Source organism: Oncorhynchus mykiss, chromosome 17 (genome assembly GCF_013265735.2).
Source record: "Oncorhynchus mykiss isolate Arlee chromosome 17, USDA_OmykA_1.1, whole genome shotgun sequence".
Lineage (NCBI taxonomy): Eukaryota > Metazoa > Chordata > Actinopteri > Salmoniformes > Salmonidae > Oncorhynchus > Oncorhynchus mykiss.
Window position 1 is genome coordinate 74483159 of NC_048581.1, and position 15841 is coordinate 74498999.

General features: G+C 44.9%; 1 protein-coding gene across 4 annotated transcripts in view; it reads left to right on the forward strand.

Annotated features, from left to right (window-relative positions):
- Positions 1 to 15841, forward strand: part of LOC110494552 (protein NDRG3) — a 49656-nt gene that overhangs the window by 27140 nt on the left and 6675 nt on the right. For 3 of the 4 annotated variants that reach the window (XM_021569719.2, XM_021569721.2, XM_036950638.1), the window contains exons 4-14: positions 8453 to 8558; positions 8802 to 8985; positions 9095 to 9155; positions 10441 to 10527; positions 10653 to 10709; positions 10870 to 10973; positions 11098 to 11163; positions 11387 to 11438; positions 11596 to 11643; positions 11774 to 11809; positions 11916 to 11967. In XM_021569719.2, coding sequence (XP_021425394.2) covers positions 8453 to 8558; positions 8802 to 8985; positions 9095 to 9155; positions 10441 to 10527; positions 10653 to 10709; positions 10870 to 10973; positions 11098 to 11163; positions 11387 to 11438; positions 11596 to 11643; positions 11774 to 11809; positions 11916 to 11967 — 853 coding nt within the window. Of the gene's footprint in view, positions 1 to 3297; positions 3685 to 8452; positions 8559 to 8801; positions 8986 to 9094; positions 9156 to 10440; positions 10528 to 10652; positions 10710 to 10869; positions 10974 to 11097; positions 11164 to 11386; positions 11439 to 11595; positions 11644 to 11773; positions 11810 to 11915; positions 11968 to 15841 lie in introns of those variants that run through there. The other variant, XM_021569720.2, reaches the window with a different exon arrangement.

Here is a 15841-nt window from a genome sequence, read left to right on the forward strand (position 1 = left end):
ATTCCAAAAAGTTTTGGGACACTGTAAAGTCCATGGAGAATAAGAGCACCTCCTCCCAGCTGCCCACTGCACTGAGGCTAGGTAACACTGTCACCACCGATAAATCTACGATAATTGAGAATTTCAATAAGCATTTGTCTACGGCTGGCCATGCTTTCCACCTGGCTACCCCGGCCAACAGTTCTGCACCCCCTGCAGCAACTTGCCCAAGCCCCACTCCTCCCTCCGCTTCTCCGTCACCCAAATCCAGACAGCTGATGTTCTGAAAGACCTGCAAGTTCTGGATCCCTAAAAATCAGCCGGGCTAGACAATCTGGACCCTCTCTTTCTAAAATTATCAGACGAAATTGTTGCAACCCCTATTGTTCAACCCCTCTTTCGCATTGTCTGAGAAAGCTGTCACAGTCATCCCCCTCTTCAAAGGGGGAGACACTCTAGACCCAAACTGTTATATACCTATATCACTACCCTGCCTTTCTAAAATCTTTGAAAGTCAATTTAACAAACAGATCACCGACCATTTCGAATCCCACCGTACCTTCTCCACTATGCAATCTGGTTTCCGAGCTGGTCAGGGGTGCACCTCAGCCGCACTCAAGGTCCTAAACGATATCATAACCGCCATCGATAAAAGACAGTACTGTGCAGCCGTCTTCAACAACCTGGCCAAGGCTTTCGACTCTGTCAATCACCACATTCTTATCAAGCAGACTCAATAGCCTTGGTTTCTCAAATGACTGCCTTGCCTGGTTCACCAACTACTTCTTAGATAGAGTTCAGTGTGTCAAATCGGAGGGCCTGTTGTCCCGACCTCTGGCAGTGTCTATGGGGGTACCACAGGGTTCAATTCTCAGACAGATTATTTTCTCTGTATACATCAATGATGTCGCTATTGCTGCTGGTGATTCTCTGATCCACCTCTACGCAGACGACACCATTCTGTATACATCTGGGCCTTCTTTGGACACTGTGTTAACAAACCTCCAAACAGGCTTCAATGCCATACAACACTCCTTCCGTGGCCTCCAATTGCTTTTAAATGCTAGTAAAACTAAATACATGCTCTTCAACCAATTGCTGCCCACACCCGCCCGCCCGACTAGCATCACTACACTGGACAGTTCTGACCTAGAATATGTGGACAACTACAAATACCTAGGTGTCTGGTTAGACTATCTCTCCTTCCAAACACACATTAAGCATCTCCAATCCAATCTGTGGGGTCTGTTTGTGAACAGAGCCCCAGGACCAGCTTGCTTGGGGGACTCTTCTCCAGGTTCATCTCTCTGTAGGTGATGGCTTTGTCATTAAAGGTTTGGGAATCACTTCCTTTTAGGTGGTTGTAGAATTTAACGGCTCTTTTCTGGATTTTGATAATCTTTTGGGTATCGGCCTAATTCTGCTCTGCATGCATTATTTGGTGTTCTACTTTGTACGCGAAGGATAGTTTTGCAGAATTCTTCATGCATGTATGTTGAATTTTATGTTCCTTTTGATGGCATAGAATGCCCTTCTTGCCTTGTCTCTCAGATCGTTCACAGCTTTGTGGAAGTTACCTGTGGCGCTGATGTTTAGGCCTAGGTATGTATAGTTTATTTTGTGCTCTAGGGCAACGGTGTCTAGATGGAATTTGTATATGTGGTCCGGGTGACTGGACCCTTTTTAGAACACCATTATTTTGGTCTTACTGAGATTTACTGTCAGGGCCCAGGTCTGGCAGAATCTGTGCAGAATATCTAGGTGCTGCTGTAGGCCCTCCTTGGTTGGTGACAGAAGCACCAGATCATCAGCAAACAGTAGACATTTGACTTCAGATTCTTGTAGGGTGAGGCTGGGTGCTGCAGACATTTCTAGTGCCCGCGCCAATTAGTTTATATATATGTTGAAGAGGGTGGGGCTTAAGCTGCATCCCTGTCTCACCCCACGGCCCATATCTCCCTCTCTAACTTTAAGCATCATCTGTCAGAGCAGCTCACCGGTACCTGTACACAGCCAATCTGTAAATAGCACACCCAACTACCTCATCCCCATATTGTTATTTATCTTCTTGCTCTTTTGCACCCCAGTATCTCTACTTGCACATCATCATCTGCACATCTATCGCTGCAGTGTTAATGCTAAATTGTAATTATTTCACCTCTAAGGCCTATTTATTGCCTTACCTGCCTAATCTTCTACATTTGCGCACACTGTACATAGATTTTTCTTTTGTGTTATTGACTGTACGTTTGTTTATGTGTTTCTCTGTGCTGTTGTTTTTGTCGCACTGCTTTGCTTGATCTTGGCCAGGTCGCAGTTGTAAATGAGAACTTGATCTCAACTATCCTACCTGGTTAAATTAAGGTGAAATAAAAATAAAATAAAAAAAGGTTATCAGGTTCGATAGAGAAGGAGAGACGTTTACAGGGAAAGATCTGTGTATCGCTGTATGCACCACTCTCTCACATATACTGACTCCAGTGAATGCATGCATACACGCACACTCACTCACAGACGTGATTTAGAGCAACATGGATTGTTATTACAGTGTAATATAGACATCTGTCAATCTCTTTTGGATACAAATTTCTCTTTTGCAGCCCGTCATGGTGATGGTTCTTTGGATGACCATGGGGTCACAGCTGGTTCATTGCGAAGTCGTTATTGAGAGAAATCATTACTGAATGTCTTCTTACTGGAAAATCTGATGTTACAAAATCATATTGGTGCATTAGAAGACTGAGATCCTATTGATATTCAATGCAGACCTTCTTCCCTCAGAGCCCAAAATACCTTCAGCAATTTGATGTTTCACTGCCACTGCCATTTGAGTTTTCACTCTGCAACAAGAAGATATTATTTTATCTTCATATGATTAGCCTGGTTGCTCATTGATGACAGGTATAGTGTTTAATCCAATTCTAGCCCACAAATTGAATCAGGATCAGACATTGATTTCACTGCTGCTGCTGAGCTGATGCAGAATTCACTGGAAGGAAGCGGTCAATCGTCAAAGTCAGCATCCCTTCTACAAAACCACTCTCTCTCTCTGTGACGTCAGAGTGCTGTTTGTCTCCTGGGTTGCCTGCATGCCTCCACTTAATACCCCCTCCTCTCTCCTTTCTCTCTCTCTCTTTCTCTCTCTCTCTCGCTCTCTTTCTCTCTCTCTCGCTCTCTCTCCATCAATCCATCCATCCATCCCCCATCCCTCTCCCCTGTTCTCCTCTAGCTCGCCCCCGTTCTGCCCACCTGACCTGCTGAAATCCAATTAGAATAACTGGTACACAGCCCTGGAAGCACGGATGCGCTGTGCTTACCAATCGCAAATTGCAGTCTCACTCACTCTGTCTCTCCTTCTATCTCCCGTCCTCTCGCTCTGCATCTTTTCCATCCCTCCCACTCTCATAAAAAAATATTCACCCTTTCTGTCACTATCTCCTTTCCCTCTTGCTGGTCTAGCTGGTGCAGTTAGTCTCTCTAACTCCCCATTACACTCTTGCGCTCACTCTCTCTCTCGCTCTCTCTCTTTCTCTGTCTCTCCCTCTCTTGCTCTCTCACTCTCCCTCCTGCGCTGCCTCCCTCCCTCTCTCCCGCCCTCATTGTGGAGATCTTTAAAGCTCCCAGCAGCACACAGTCCTCTCCTGCCTGGGAAACATGTCAGCCATTCTGGACCTGGACCAGATCGCATGCTCTGGGAATGCAGTGGTGAGTGCGTCTGACTGACACACCTCGCTGGGTTTAGTTTCACGGGGCTGGGTCAGGGTCTGGGTAGAGAGACCCTGGCTCTATGGGAGGGGCTGGTCTCCCTGGCTGGTTGGCAGAATACCTGCCTGCCTAACTGCCTCTTCAGACAGCCAGCTAAGCAGCTGAGCCGTTTCAGTGTGCAGAGAGGTGTTTGTGCGGGTGGACACTGTATTTGTGTGTTTTAGTGCACTTACTGTCGAGACTGTTCGTAATTTGTGTGCGGGGGAGTGCATGTTTGTGTGTGAGTGAGTACGTGTATTTGTGCATGTGTGTGTTTTCAACATAGATGGCATGAATATGTTATTGTGCGTTGTAGGTGCATGTCAATATAATGGCATGAAATATGAATGTGCGTTAGCGTTCAGGAGTCTGTTCATACAGGAGAATATGGGTATGTGTCTGTCTGTCTGTGTGTGCTCGTCTCTGCACATACTGCATTTTTTTGTGTCTGTGTTTGCCAGATCGTGAAGAAAAAATAGCTATTTTCTTTGTACAGATCAGTGGTGACAGAGACCAGCTAAACAGGCCTTGCAATCCCTGTGTATGTATCCGTATGAACTGCAACAGTCTGACAGTGAAAAGGAATTGATCTTTCACCCACATAGCAACAACAGATGTGCAGTCAGAAAGATATCCCACAAGTGCCTTTCCAGGCTAAATGCTGTTTTCAACCCCCTGACATAGACAGGCTCTCTCTGGTCTTGAATTTCCAAAATAAAGGAAACACCAACTTAAAGGGTGTCTTAATAGGGTGTTGGCCCACCATGAGCCAGAACAGGTTCAATGCGCCTTGGCATAGAAGTGTCTGGGGCTCTATTGGAGGGATGCGACACCCTTCTTCCATGAGAAATGCCATCATTTGGTGTTTTATTGATGGTGGTGGAAAACGCTGTCTCAGGCGCCGCTCCAGAATCTCCCATAAGTGTTCAATTGAGTTGAGATCTGGTGACTGAGACACACAGACACACACCCTTGGCAGGAATAGGTGAGGCATGACACATTACTCTGCCTTTTCACTTTCCCTCACCTTTTCCTTCTCTCTCTCCTCACCCTCTCTCTCCTCACCCTCTCTCTCCTCACCATCTCTCTCCTCTCCCCTCCTCTTCCGTCTCCCTCTCCTCATTATTTCCCTCTTTTCCTTCTCTGTGTGACTGTGTTTCCATCTTTGGCAAATTCCTCTGGGTGTCACTGCAGACACCTCTCAGCTTAGCCCTCAGCTTAGTCTGGTATAGATCATTATTAGCCATCTCTGACCATACACAAACCTAAACTCCACATTAGCATTCTCCTCCACATTCTATGAAGTTTGTCTAAACCCCCATTGCAGAAGCCTAGTTCCACTGTTGTTAATTAAGGGTAAAGGGTCGCAGCAGCCATTGCAGTGCTCACTACTCTTCCCCCTCCCTGTCCAGGCCAGCAGCCCCACCCCAGGTCTGTTTGCGTCTGAGGCACAACTGCGGTGTGTGTGTGTGTGTGTGTGTGTGTGTGTGTAAAGGGATAGAGGTCAAGGGAAGAAGCAAAACAGAGTGTGAGCATGTCTTACTCCTAGAAAGATCAATACTACCCAATGAGAAGGATCTGAGGTACACTACATGACCAAAGGTATGTGGACACCTGCTTGTCGAACATCTCATTCCAAAATCATGGGCATTAATATGGAGTTGGTCCCCCCTTTGCTGCTATAACATCCACTCTTCTGGGAAGGCTTTCCACTAGATGTTGGAAAATTGCTGCAGGGACTTGCTTCCATTCAGCCACAAGAGCATTAGTGAGGTCAGACACTGATGTTGGGGGATCAGGCCTGGCTCGCAGTCAGCGTTCCAATTCATCCCAAAGTTGTTCGATTAGGTTGAGGTCAGGGCTCTGTGCAGGCCAGTCAAGTTCTTTCACACCAATCTCGAAAACCACTTCTGTTTGGACCTCTCTTTGTGCACGAGGGCATTGTCATGCTGAAACAGGAAAGGGCCTTCCCCAAACTGTTGCCACAAAGTTGGAAGTGCAGAATCGTCCAGAATGTCATTGTATGCTGTATCCTTAAGACTTCCCTTCACTGGAACTAAGGGGCCTATCCCGAACCATGAAAAACAGCATTATTCCTCCTCCACCAAATGTTACAGTTGGCACTATGCATTGGGGCAGGTCATGTTCTCCTGGCGTTCACCAAACCCAAAATTTGTCTGTCGGACTGCCAGGTGGTGAAGCGTAATTCATCACTCCAGAGAACGCGTTTCCAATACTCCAGAGTCCAATGGTGGCAAGCTTTAAACCACTCCAGTCGACGCTTGGCATTGCACATGGTGTGCAGCTGCTCAACCCATTTCATGAAGCTCCCGACAAACAGTTCTTGTGCTGACATTGTTTCCAGAGGCAGTTTGGTACTCGGTAGTGAGTGTTGTAAGCGAGGACAGAATATTTTTACGTGTTTCAGGACTCGGTGGTCCCGTTCTGTGAGCTTGTGTGGCCTACTACTTCACAGCTGAGCCATTGTTACTCCTCGAAGTTTTCACTTCACAATAACAGCACAGTTGACCGGGGCAGCTCTAGCAGGGCAGAAATATGATGAACTGACTTGTTGAAAAGGTGGCATCCTATGTTGGAGCCACGTTGAAAGTCACTGAGATCTTCAGTAAGGCCATTCTACTGCCAATGTTTGTCTATGGAGATTGCATAGCTGTGTGCTCGATCTTATACACATGTCAGCAACGGGTGTGGCAGAAATAGCCAATCCACTAATTTGAAGGGGTGTCCACATACTTTTGAATATATAGTGTAGATGACTGGTTCTGAGGTAGATGACTGGATCTGAGGTAGATGACTGGATCTGAGGTAGATGACTGGATCTGAGGTAGATGACTGGATCTGAGGTAGATGACTGGATCTGAGGTATTTGGCTGGATCTGAGGTAGATGGCTGGATCTGAGGTAGATGGCTGGATCTGAGGTAGATGACTGGATCTGAGGTAGATGACGTGTTTAACTTAACTTCTGGGGACCAGAAGTCCCCACAAGAATAGTAAACTAACAAAAATGTTACCAACTGGGGACATTTTGTTAGTACCCACAAGGTCAAATGCTATTACTAGTTGGAATTAGGGTTAGAATTATGTTTAGGGTTAGGATCTAGAGTTAGGTTCACGTTTAGCGTTAAGGTTAGGTTTTTGGGTTAGGGTAAGGGGTAGAGTTAGGTTTAGGTTTAGGGTTAGGGGTTAGAGAAAATAGCATTTTGAATGGGACTGAATTGTATGTCCCCACAAGGTTAGTTTTCCAATACTGTGTGTGTGTGTGTGTGTGTGTGTGTGTGTGTGTCTGTGTGCACGTGTTGTTGAAATTTTTTAAGTTTCTCTTATTTTTTATAGTATGTTCATATGTACAACAGATAATAGTAAAGGCGTTAACCTGTTGCATGTGTCTTCATGTTTCTGTTCTGCTGTTTGTGTCTACACTCAGTGGGTGTCTGGTTGATTATTACTGCATGTACTTGTCTCTGTCATTTCATTGAAGTCTTAATCTGACAATAACCTCATATTAGTGCATTTTAAAGCATAGAAAATGGCTGGTATGTCTGATTGAGATCTCAGACAGAGATACTGCTGCCTTGTCCTTGACAGGAAGGTTTAACCTTCACCATCTCCAGAGGAACTTTGATAGCCACCATTCTCATTTCTAAAATGGTGCCTGCTGCAGTATTCCCAGCCCTGATTCTGAGCAGAGGAAGCTCCCCCCCCCCCCCCCCCCCCCCCTCTCTCTTTCTTTATTATTGATGACCACTGGGCCCTGAGACTAGGCCCAGCACTCCCTCACGCTGTTAAACACACACCCACACTCAGATACGCAGTCCCAAGTCATGCCGACCTTGCGCCGCGTTGTGGTGTGTGACGTCAGCAGATACTTCTGTCACGAGTCTAGAAAGGTCCAGGATAGGTCTGTAGAACGTTTGGAGGCGCGCCAGGGAATGATGCTGTTATTTTCTTGGTGTGTTACATCCCTTCCTGTTTCAAGTCATGATATCGATGAAGCTCAATTTGCCCCACTCACCAAGACTCATTTACACTGACAACTTAATGCACAGACTTGGAATCATAATGTTATGGATGGCTGTAGTCTCTGTACTCTCTTATAAAGACATTACCGCACAGAGAGAGGCATGGAGAGAAGTGAAGGCAGCTTCAGTGTCTGAATTTTAATAGCGGAGGGTTACTCCTCCCTGCAGTGGCAGCTTTCAAAGAAGGCGATGATTCTAGATTTTTGCGCAGTCATACCTCGGGAGCAGTGCATTTTAAAATCTCCAAGGGAACCAGCTGATCCTCTGCCCGGTGCTAACTCTCAGCTCTTCCTTGTCCCATCTGAGAGGGCTCTGGAAAGGAGACAGAAAACTCTATAGTCTGTACACACTCAATCATAAGTACTCACACATGATTGGATTTTCAATTTGTTTGACATTTATTGTCTTTCTCATATCTGATTAATGATGTAGTAAGCTATTATTAGAATATGATCCATAAATCTCTGTCCACATCCCACCCACTCCAGAGCCCCCAACACAGACCCAGAGGCTCTTTGTGTAGATTGAAAAAGATTGGATATGGAAAAACAATGTTTAAAATATCCTAGACCTCAAGGGCCTATTGGGTCTGTCTGGCCACCAGGATGTCTCCCTCCCTACTTCCATACTGTTTACATCTGTCTGCCTACACCCTGACCTATCTGTTCTCCTTTCTGATTGGCTGCAGGAGCATGATATCGAGACTACCCATGGTGTGCTCCATGTGACCATGAGGGGCGTTCCCAAGGGCAACCGGCCAGTCATCCTCACCTACCATGACATCGGCCTCAACCGTGAGTGTGCACGATTAACCCGTATAGCATTATCTAAGACATTATCTAAGATGCAGTGTGGTTCTAAACATGTAACATAACTTCTATGAGTAATGCTTTAGGTTTATGCCATGGATCTGTGTTTGATGTATGATATGTACAGATTTGTGCCATTCTTGTGTATCTTGTTTCTAGATGTATTTTATTCTTTATCTCTTATGAATGGGTTTGCATTGCTATCTTTTTGTTCCCCTCTCTGTACAGATAAGTCATGCTTCAACACGCTGTTTAACTTTGAGGACATGCTGGAGATCACGCAGCACTTTGCTGTGGTCCATGTGGATGCCCCTGGACAGCAGGAGGCGGCACCACCCTTCCCCACAGGGTACCAGTACCCTACTATGGACGAACTGTCTGAGATGCTGCCCTCGGTTATGACTCAGCTCAAGTGAGTGACATGGACATTGACCAGTTGACTCATTAGGTGGTGATGGATAGACTGTAATGCCAGTAAGTTGGTGTTGCTGATGGTGTGATCTATTTCCTGGTGTCCACAGGGTGAACAGTGTGATTGGGATTGGCGTGGGAGCAGGAGCCTACATCCTATCCCGGTTTGCAGTAAGTCTACATAACACTGACAGCAGCTCTCTCATCTGTCCATTTTAATTTTCTAAATCTCCTGTCTCTCTCATTCTGGTCTATTATAGAGGTTGTTTGTCAGTCTGTACATCAGTGCTTCACATCAGACCCATGCAGCAGCATTTCACCAGTCCTCTTGTTTATTATAAACCTTGCCATTCTGAGGGAGGTGAATCACCTGGTTTTACTCTCGATCTCTCACTGTCCCTCTCGTGTTCTTCCTCTTTCTGCACTCAATGCCTGTTTTTTTTTTTTAGCTCTGCTGAATTCTCTCTCTACAAGAGAGCAGAAAGAGCACGTAGAGAAGGAGTAGAAAAATAGCACTGAAAGATGGAGGAGGAGGGGGGTGTTGGGGTGGAATTAGTCTGGAGGATTTAGGAATCACAGAGTTGGATGTTCCTCTGGGGGTCTGCTCTCATTCAGAATTAATGAGGAAAATTAGATTTTCAAATTCCATCAGTTGGAATGAATTGGAAACAAGTTAGATTGGTAACAACTGTTGCTGCATTTGATTTAAAAACAGGACAAGCTTTCAGAGAAGTTGATGATTCTAGATTTTTGCGCAGTCATACCTCGGGAGCAGTGCATTTTAAAATCTCCAAGGGAACCAGCTGATCCTCTGCCCGGCGCTAACTCTCAGCTCCTCCTTGTCCCGTCTGAGAGGGCTCTGGAAAGGATACAGGAAGCTCTGTAGTCTGTACACACTCAGTCATAAGTACTCACACATGATTGGATTTTCAATTTGTTTGGCATTTATTGTCTTTCACATATCTGATTAATGATGTAGTAAGCTATTATTAGAATATGATCCATAAATCTCTGTCCACATCCCACCCACTCCAGAGCCCCCAACACAGACCCAGAGGCTCTTTGTGTAGATTGAAAAAGATTGGATATGGAAAAACAATATATATTTTTTTAATGTTCTAGACCTCAAGGGCCTAGAAGTCCATTTATAAGGGTCACATAGTTGGATGTTCTTCTGGACGTCTGCTCTCATTCTGAATTAATTAGACTTTCAAATTCTAGAAACGTAGTTTCAGGTAACCAGCATCTCAGCAGCCTCTGTTGATACATCTGGCCTGTCTTGAAAATGACAAAAGCTTGTAGCATTCTGAATGCAGTTATAATGCCAATCACTACATCTCCCTAAGATGTTCATCATCATCATTCCTTCCTTATTATACCATTTATGAAGACTGGTATGCTCCTATACTACTTCAGCTCATGTTGGGGACTGACATGTTGTTCCTCTCGCCTGCAGCTGAACAACCCTACTCTGGTAGAGGGCCTGGTTCTGATCAACGTGGATCCGTGTGCCGAGGGATGGATCGACTGGGCTGCCTCCAAGGTCAGTAGTTCTCTAACCAATCACCCATCTTTGAATGCAAAGCCATAGATCCTTGTGATCTCGCAGAAGACTGCCACTTTAGCTATGCGTTATTTCTAGACCTTGTCCTGTTTTTTTCTCAACAGCTCTCTGGGTGGACCAGTAACATTGTGGACACGGTGATGGCTCATCACTTCAGCACTGTAAGTATGATGGGTTGGCATCTGCCCATCTTTGACTAGGAGTTCCATTCACCTTTGATAATCTGGTTTGAAAGTGAACATTTGTATAGTTTTAAAAGTGATATAAGACGACATCATGATACCATCCACACACATTCTGACGCCTTGTGTGTCCCTCCAGGATGAGCTGACAGACAACCAGGAGCTGGTCCAGACCTACCGCCTTCACATCGCCCAGGACATCAATCAGGACAACCTGGCCCTCTTCTGTGCCTCCTACAACGGGTACGCTGGGCAGGAGTGGAGAGGGAGCAGGGATTCACTCCTGCCCACCATAGTCGTTGGCTCTACTACTGGCTGGACGAATGTGGCTTTAACCTTGTCTTTTTTTTTCCTTTTACAATAACAGTCGTCGGGATCTGGAAATCGAGAGGCCAGTCATTGGTCTTAATGAGGACACAGTGAACACACTGACGTGAGTTTCAACTGGTTTTACTGTATTTTCGGCAGAATGCACAGGCGTCATGCCGATAGGGGGCACAGGGGCGCAGATTTGTCCTGTTTAAAATAATTATTATAATAATACAATGAATAAATAAATACTACTAGCCACCTAGCAGCCTCCGATGTTTGGGGTGAATGGCACTACTGGCTGTATGCATTTGTATGCTCAAGCAGAACCTCCTCTTCCCCTCCAGGTGCCCTTCTCTGTTGGTGGTTGGAGACACATCTCCTGCAGTGGAGGCAGTGGTGAGTTAGTTAGGGTGGTTGTTGTTTAGCTTGTGATTATAGATCATGCACTTATACATCCTTGTGCATATATAGTAGGATGATGGAACTAAATGTTGGATATCAGTTCCTTTATGTAATGAACTATGTTAATTTACTCTCTTTAAACTTGTTTCAGGTGGAGTGCAATTCCAGGTTAAATCCAACCAAGACTACACTGTTTAAGGTTAAGCGAAGCATGTTATATTCTGTGTGTGTTATTCATTTTCCTCCTGAATAATCTATATTAAATGCTAAGCTATTGCATCATGTGTAGCGACTCAGAAGTTCTCTCTTTCTCCCTCTTCTCTCTGTAGATGGCTGATTGTGGAGGCTTACCTCAGGTTGTGCAGGTGAGGTTTGATGATCTGAAAGTTATTATATGCTAATATAGGTTTTAAATCATTGTCATAAAAATATATGTTTTTGATAACTAACTTACTGTAATCTCCTCCACAGCCAGGGAAACTGGCAGAGGCCTTCAAGTACTTTGTTCAGGGTATGGGTTATAGTAAGTATATAACTCTCTTACTTTTCTTTGTAAATGTGTGATCTCAATAACCACTCCTTTCTAGCATACAAAACTATATATATATATATACACTGCTCAAAAAAATAAAGAAAACACTAAAATAACACATCCTAGATCTGAATGAATGAAATATTCTTATTAAATTCTGATTCTGATTAAATACTTTTTTCTTTACATAGTTGACGACATGTAGCGACAACGAATTCACACAAAAATTATCAATGGAAATCAAATTTATCAACCCATGGAGGTCTGGAATTGGAGTCACACTCAAAATTAAAGTGTAAAACCACACTATAGGCTGATCCAACTTTGATGTAATGTCCTTAAAACAAGTCAAAATGAGGCTCAGTAGTGTGTGTGGCCTCCACGTGCCTGTATGACCTCCCTACAACGCCTGGGCATGCTCCTGATGAGGTGACGGATGGTCTCCTGAGTGATCTCCTCCCAGACCTGGACTAAAGCGAGACATGATGTTCCAGATGTGCTGAATTGGATTCAGGTCTGGGGAACGGGCGGGCCAGTCCATAGCATCAATGCCTTCTTCTTGCAGGAACTGCTGACACACTCCAGCCACATGAGGTCTAGCATTGTCTTGCATTAGGAGGAACCCAGGGCCAACCGCACCAGCATATGGTCTCACAAGAGGTCTGAGGATCTCATCTCGGTACCTAATGGCAGTCAGGCTACCTCTGGCGAGCACATGGAGGGCTGTGCGGCCCCCCAAAGAAATGCCACGCCAAACCGGTCATACTGGAGGATGTTGCAGGCAGCAGAACGTTCTCCACGGCGTCTCCAGACTCTGTCACGTCTGTCACATGTGCTCAATGTGAACCTGCTTTCATCTGTGAAGAGCACAGGGCGCCAGTGGCAAATTTACCAATCTTGGTGTTCTCTGGCAAATGCCAAACGTCCTGCACAGTGTTGGGCTGTAAGCACAACCCCCACCTGTGGACGTCGGGCCCTCATACCACCCTCATGGAGTCTGTTTCTGACCGTTTGAGCAGACACATGCACATTTGTGGCCTGCTTGAGGTCATTTTGCAGGGCTCTGGCAGTGCTTCTCCTGCTCCTTATTGCACAAAGGCGGAGGTAGCGGTCCTGCTGCTGGGTTGTTGCCCTCCTACGGCCTCCTCCACGTCTCCTGATGTACTGGCCTGTCTCCTGGTAGCGCCTCCATGCTCTGGACACTACGCTGAAAGACACAGCAAACTGTCTTGCCACAGCTCGCATTGATGTGCCATCCTGGATGAGCTGCACTACCTGAGCCACTTGTGTGGGTTGTAGACTCCGTCTCATGCTACCACTAGAGTGAAAGCACCGCCAGCATTCAAAAGTGACCAAAACATCAGCCAGGAAGCATAGGAACTGAGAAGTGGTCTGTGGTCACCACCTGCAGAACCACTCCTTTATTGGGGGTGTCTTGCTAATTGCCTATAATTTCCACCTGTTGTCTATTCCATTTGCACAACAGCATGTGAAATGTATTGTCAATCAGTGTTGCTTCCTAAGTGGACAGTTTGATTTCACAGAAGTGTGATTGACTTGGAGTTACATTGTGTTGTTTAAGTGTTCCCTTTATTTTTTTGAGCAGTGTATAAAAAGTCTCTCTCTCTCTATATATATATATATATATAGTATTTAGCCAGCCACCAATTGTGCAAGTTCTCCCACTTAAAAAGATGAGAGAGGCCTGTAATTTTCCTCATAGGTACACTTCAACTATGACAGACAAAATGAGAAAAAAATCCTGAAAATCACATTGTAGGATTTGTAATGAATTTATTTGCAAATTATGGTGGAAAATAAGTATTTGGTCAATAACAAAAGTTTATCTCAATACTTTGTTATATACCCTTTGTTGGCAATGACAGAGGTCAAACGTTTTCTGTAAGTCTTCACAAGGTTTTCACACACTGTTGCTGGTATTTTGGCCCATTCCTCCATGCAGAACTCCTCTAGAGCAGTGATGTTTTGGGGCTGTTGCTGGGCAACACGGACTTTCAACTCCCTCCAAAGATTTTCTATGGGGTTACAATCTGGAGACTGGCTAGGCCACTCCAGGACCTTGAAATGATTCTTACAAAGCCACTCCTTCGTTGCCCGGGCGGTGTGTTTGGGATCATTGTCATGCTGAAAAACCCAGCCACGTTTCATCTTCAATGCCCTTGCTGATGGAAGGAGGTTTTCACTCAAAATCTCACGATACATGGCCCCATTCATTCTTTCCTTTACACGGATCAGTCGTCCTGGTCCCTTTGCAGAAAAACAGCCCCAAAGCATGATGTTTCCACCCCCATGCTTCACAGTAGGTTTGGTGTTCTTTGGATGCAACTCAGCATTCTTTGTCCTCCAAACACGACGAGTTGAGTTCTTACCAAAAAGTTATATTTTGGTTTCATCTGACCATATGACATTCTCCCAATCTTCTTCTGGATCATCCAAATGCTCTCTAGCAATCTTCAGACGAGCCTGGACATGTACTGGCTTAAGCAGGGGGACACGTCTGGCACTGCAGGATTTGAATCCCTGGCGGCGTAGTGTGTTACTGATGGTAGGCTTTGTTACTTTGGTCCCAGCTCTCTGCAGGTCATTCACTAGGTCACTAGGTGTGGTTCTGGGATTTTTGCTCACTGTTCTTGTGATCATTTTGACCCTACGAGGTGAGATCTTGCGTGGATCAAGGGAGATTATCAGTGGTCTTGTATGTCTTCCATTTCCTAATAATTGCTCCCACAGTTGATTTCCTCAAACCAAGCTGCTTACCTATTGCAGATTCAGTCTTCCCAGCCTGGTGCAGGTCTACAATTTTGTTTCTGGTGTCCTTTGACAGCTCTTTGGTCTTGGCCATAGTGGAGTTTGGAGTGTGATTGTTTGAGGTTGTGGACAGGTGTCTTTTATACTGATAACAAGTTCAAACAGGTGCCACTAATACAGGTAACGAGTGGAGGACAGAGGAGCCTCTTAAAGAAGAAGTTACAGGTCTGTGAGAGACAGAAATCTTGCTTGTTTGTCAGTGACCAAATACTTATTTTCCACCATAATTTGCAAATACATTCATTAAAAATCCTACAATGTGATTTTCTCATTTTGTCTGTCATAGTTGAAGTGTACCTATGATGAAAATTACAGGCCTCTCTCATCTTTTTAAGTGGGAGAACTTGCACAATTGGTGGCTGACTAAATACTTTTTTGCCCCACTGTATATACTTTTTACATAGATATATTTATTGACTCTGGCCACTTTACTCTCTGGAACTTTACTCTTATTGATTACCACTAACAAGCTGTTGTACGTATTTGTGGTTAAGATCTGTGTTCTCTATGTATTTCCTGTTGATGTGAGAAAACTAACAACTATTGCTCAATTAAGTATTATTTTCATCACGGTTTCCCCATGAGCTTTTGCTAGACCCCCTCCTGGGTTTGGAGTGTAGCCAGTAGTTTCTGAAAAGACCCTCTGTTTGTCACACTGGTCACGGAGAGGAGGCCACCCCTCACGCCTCACAGCTGCCAATTCCTCTTTCATCTTTGCAGTGTTGTATAGCCTCAGTTGTCAGGAGGTGAGAAATTTGTGATTGTAGCATGAATGACTTGCACCAAAGACATACTGAACAGGAATTGACTTTCCTGTTGAATTCTGCGTGGGAGAGACTCTCTCGACCTGCCTCGTGTACTTTTCTTTTCTACCCAAACTGTTTAAGATGCATCTCCTCCTGTGACACAAAGCAAAGTGCAGACTTAAACAGGCTCTATGTACTCTATAAATCTCAAATTACCTTAAAATTGACGGCACCTGAACATGCCTTACAATCAGCAATTTCCCCTTATAGAATGCTAGCACAAATTATGG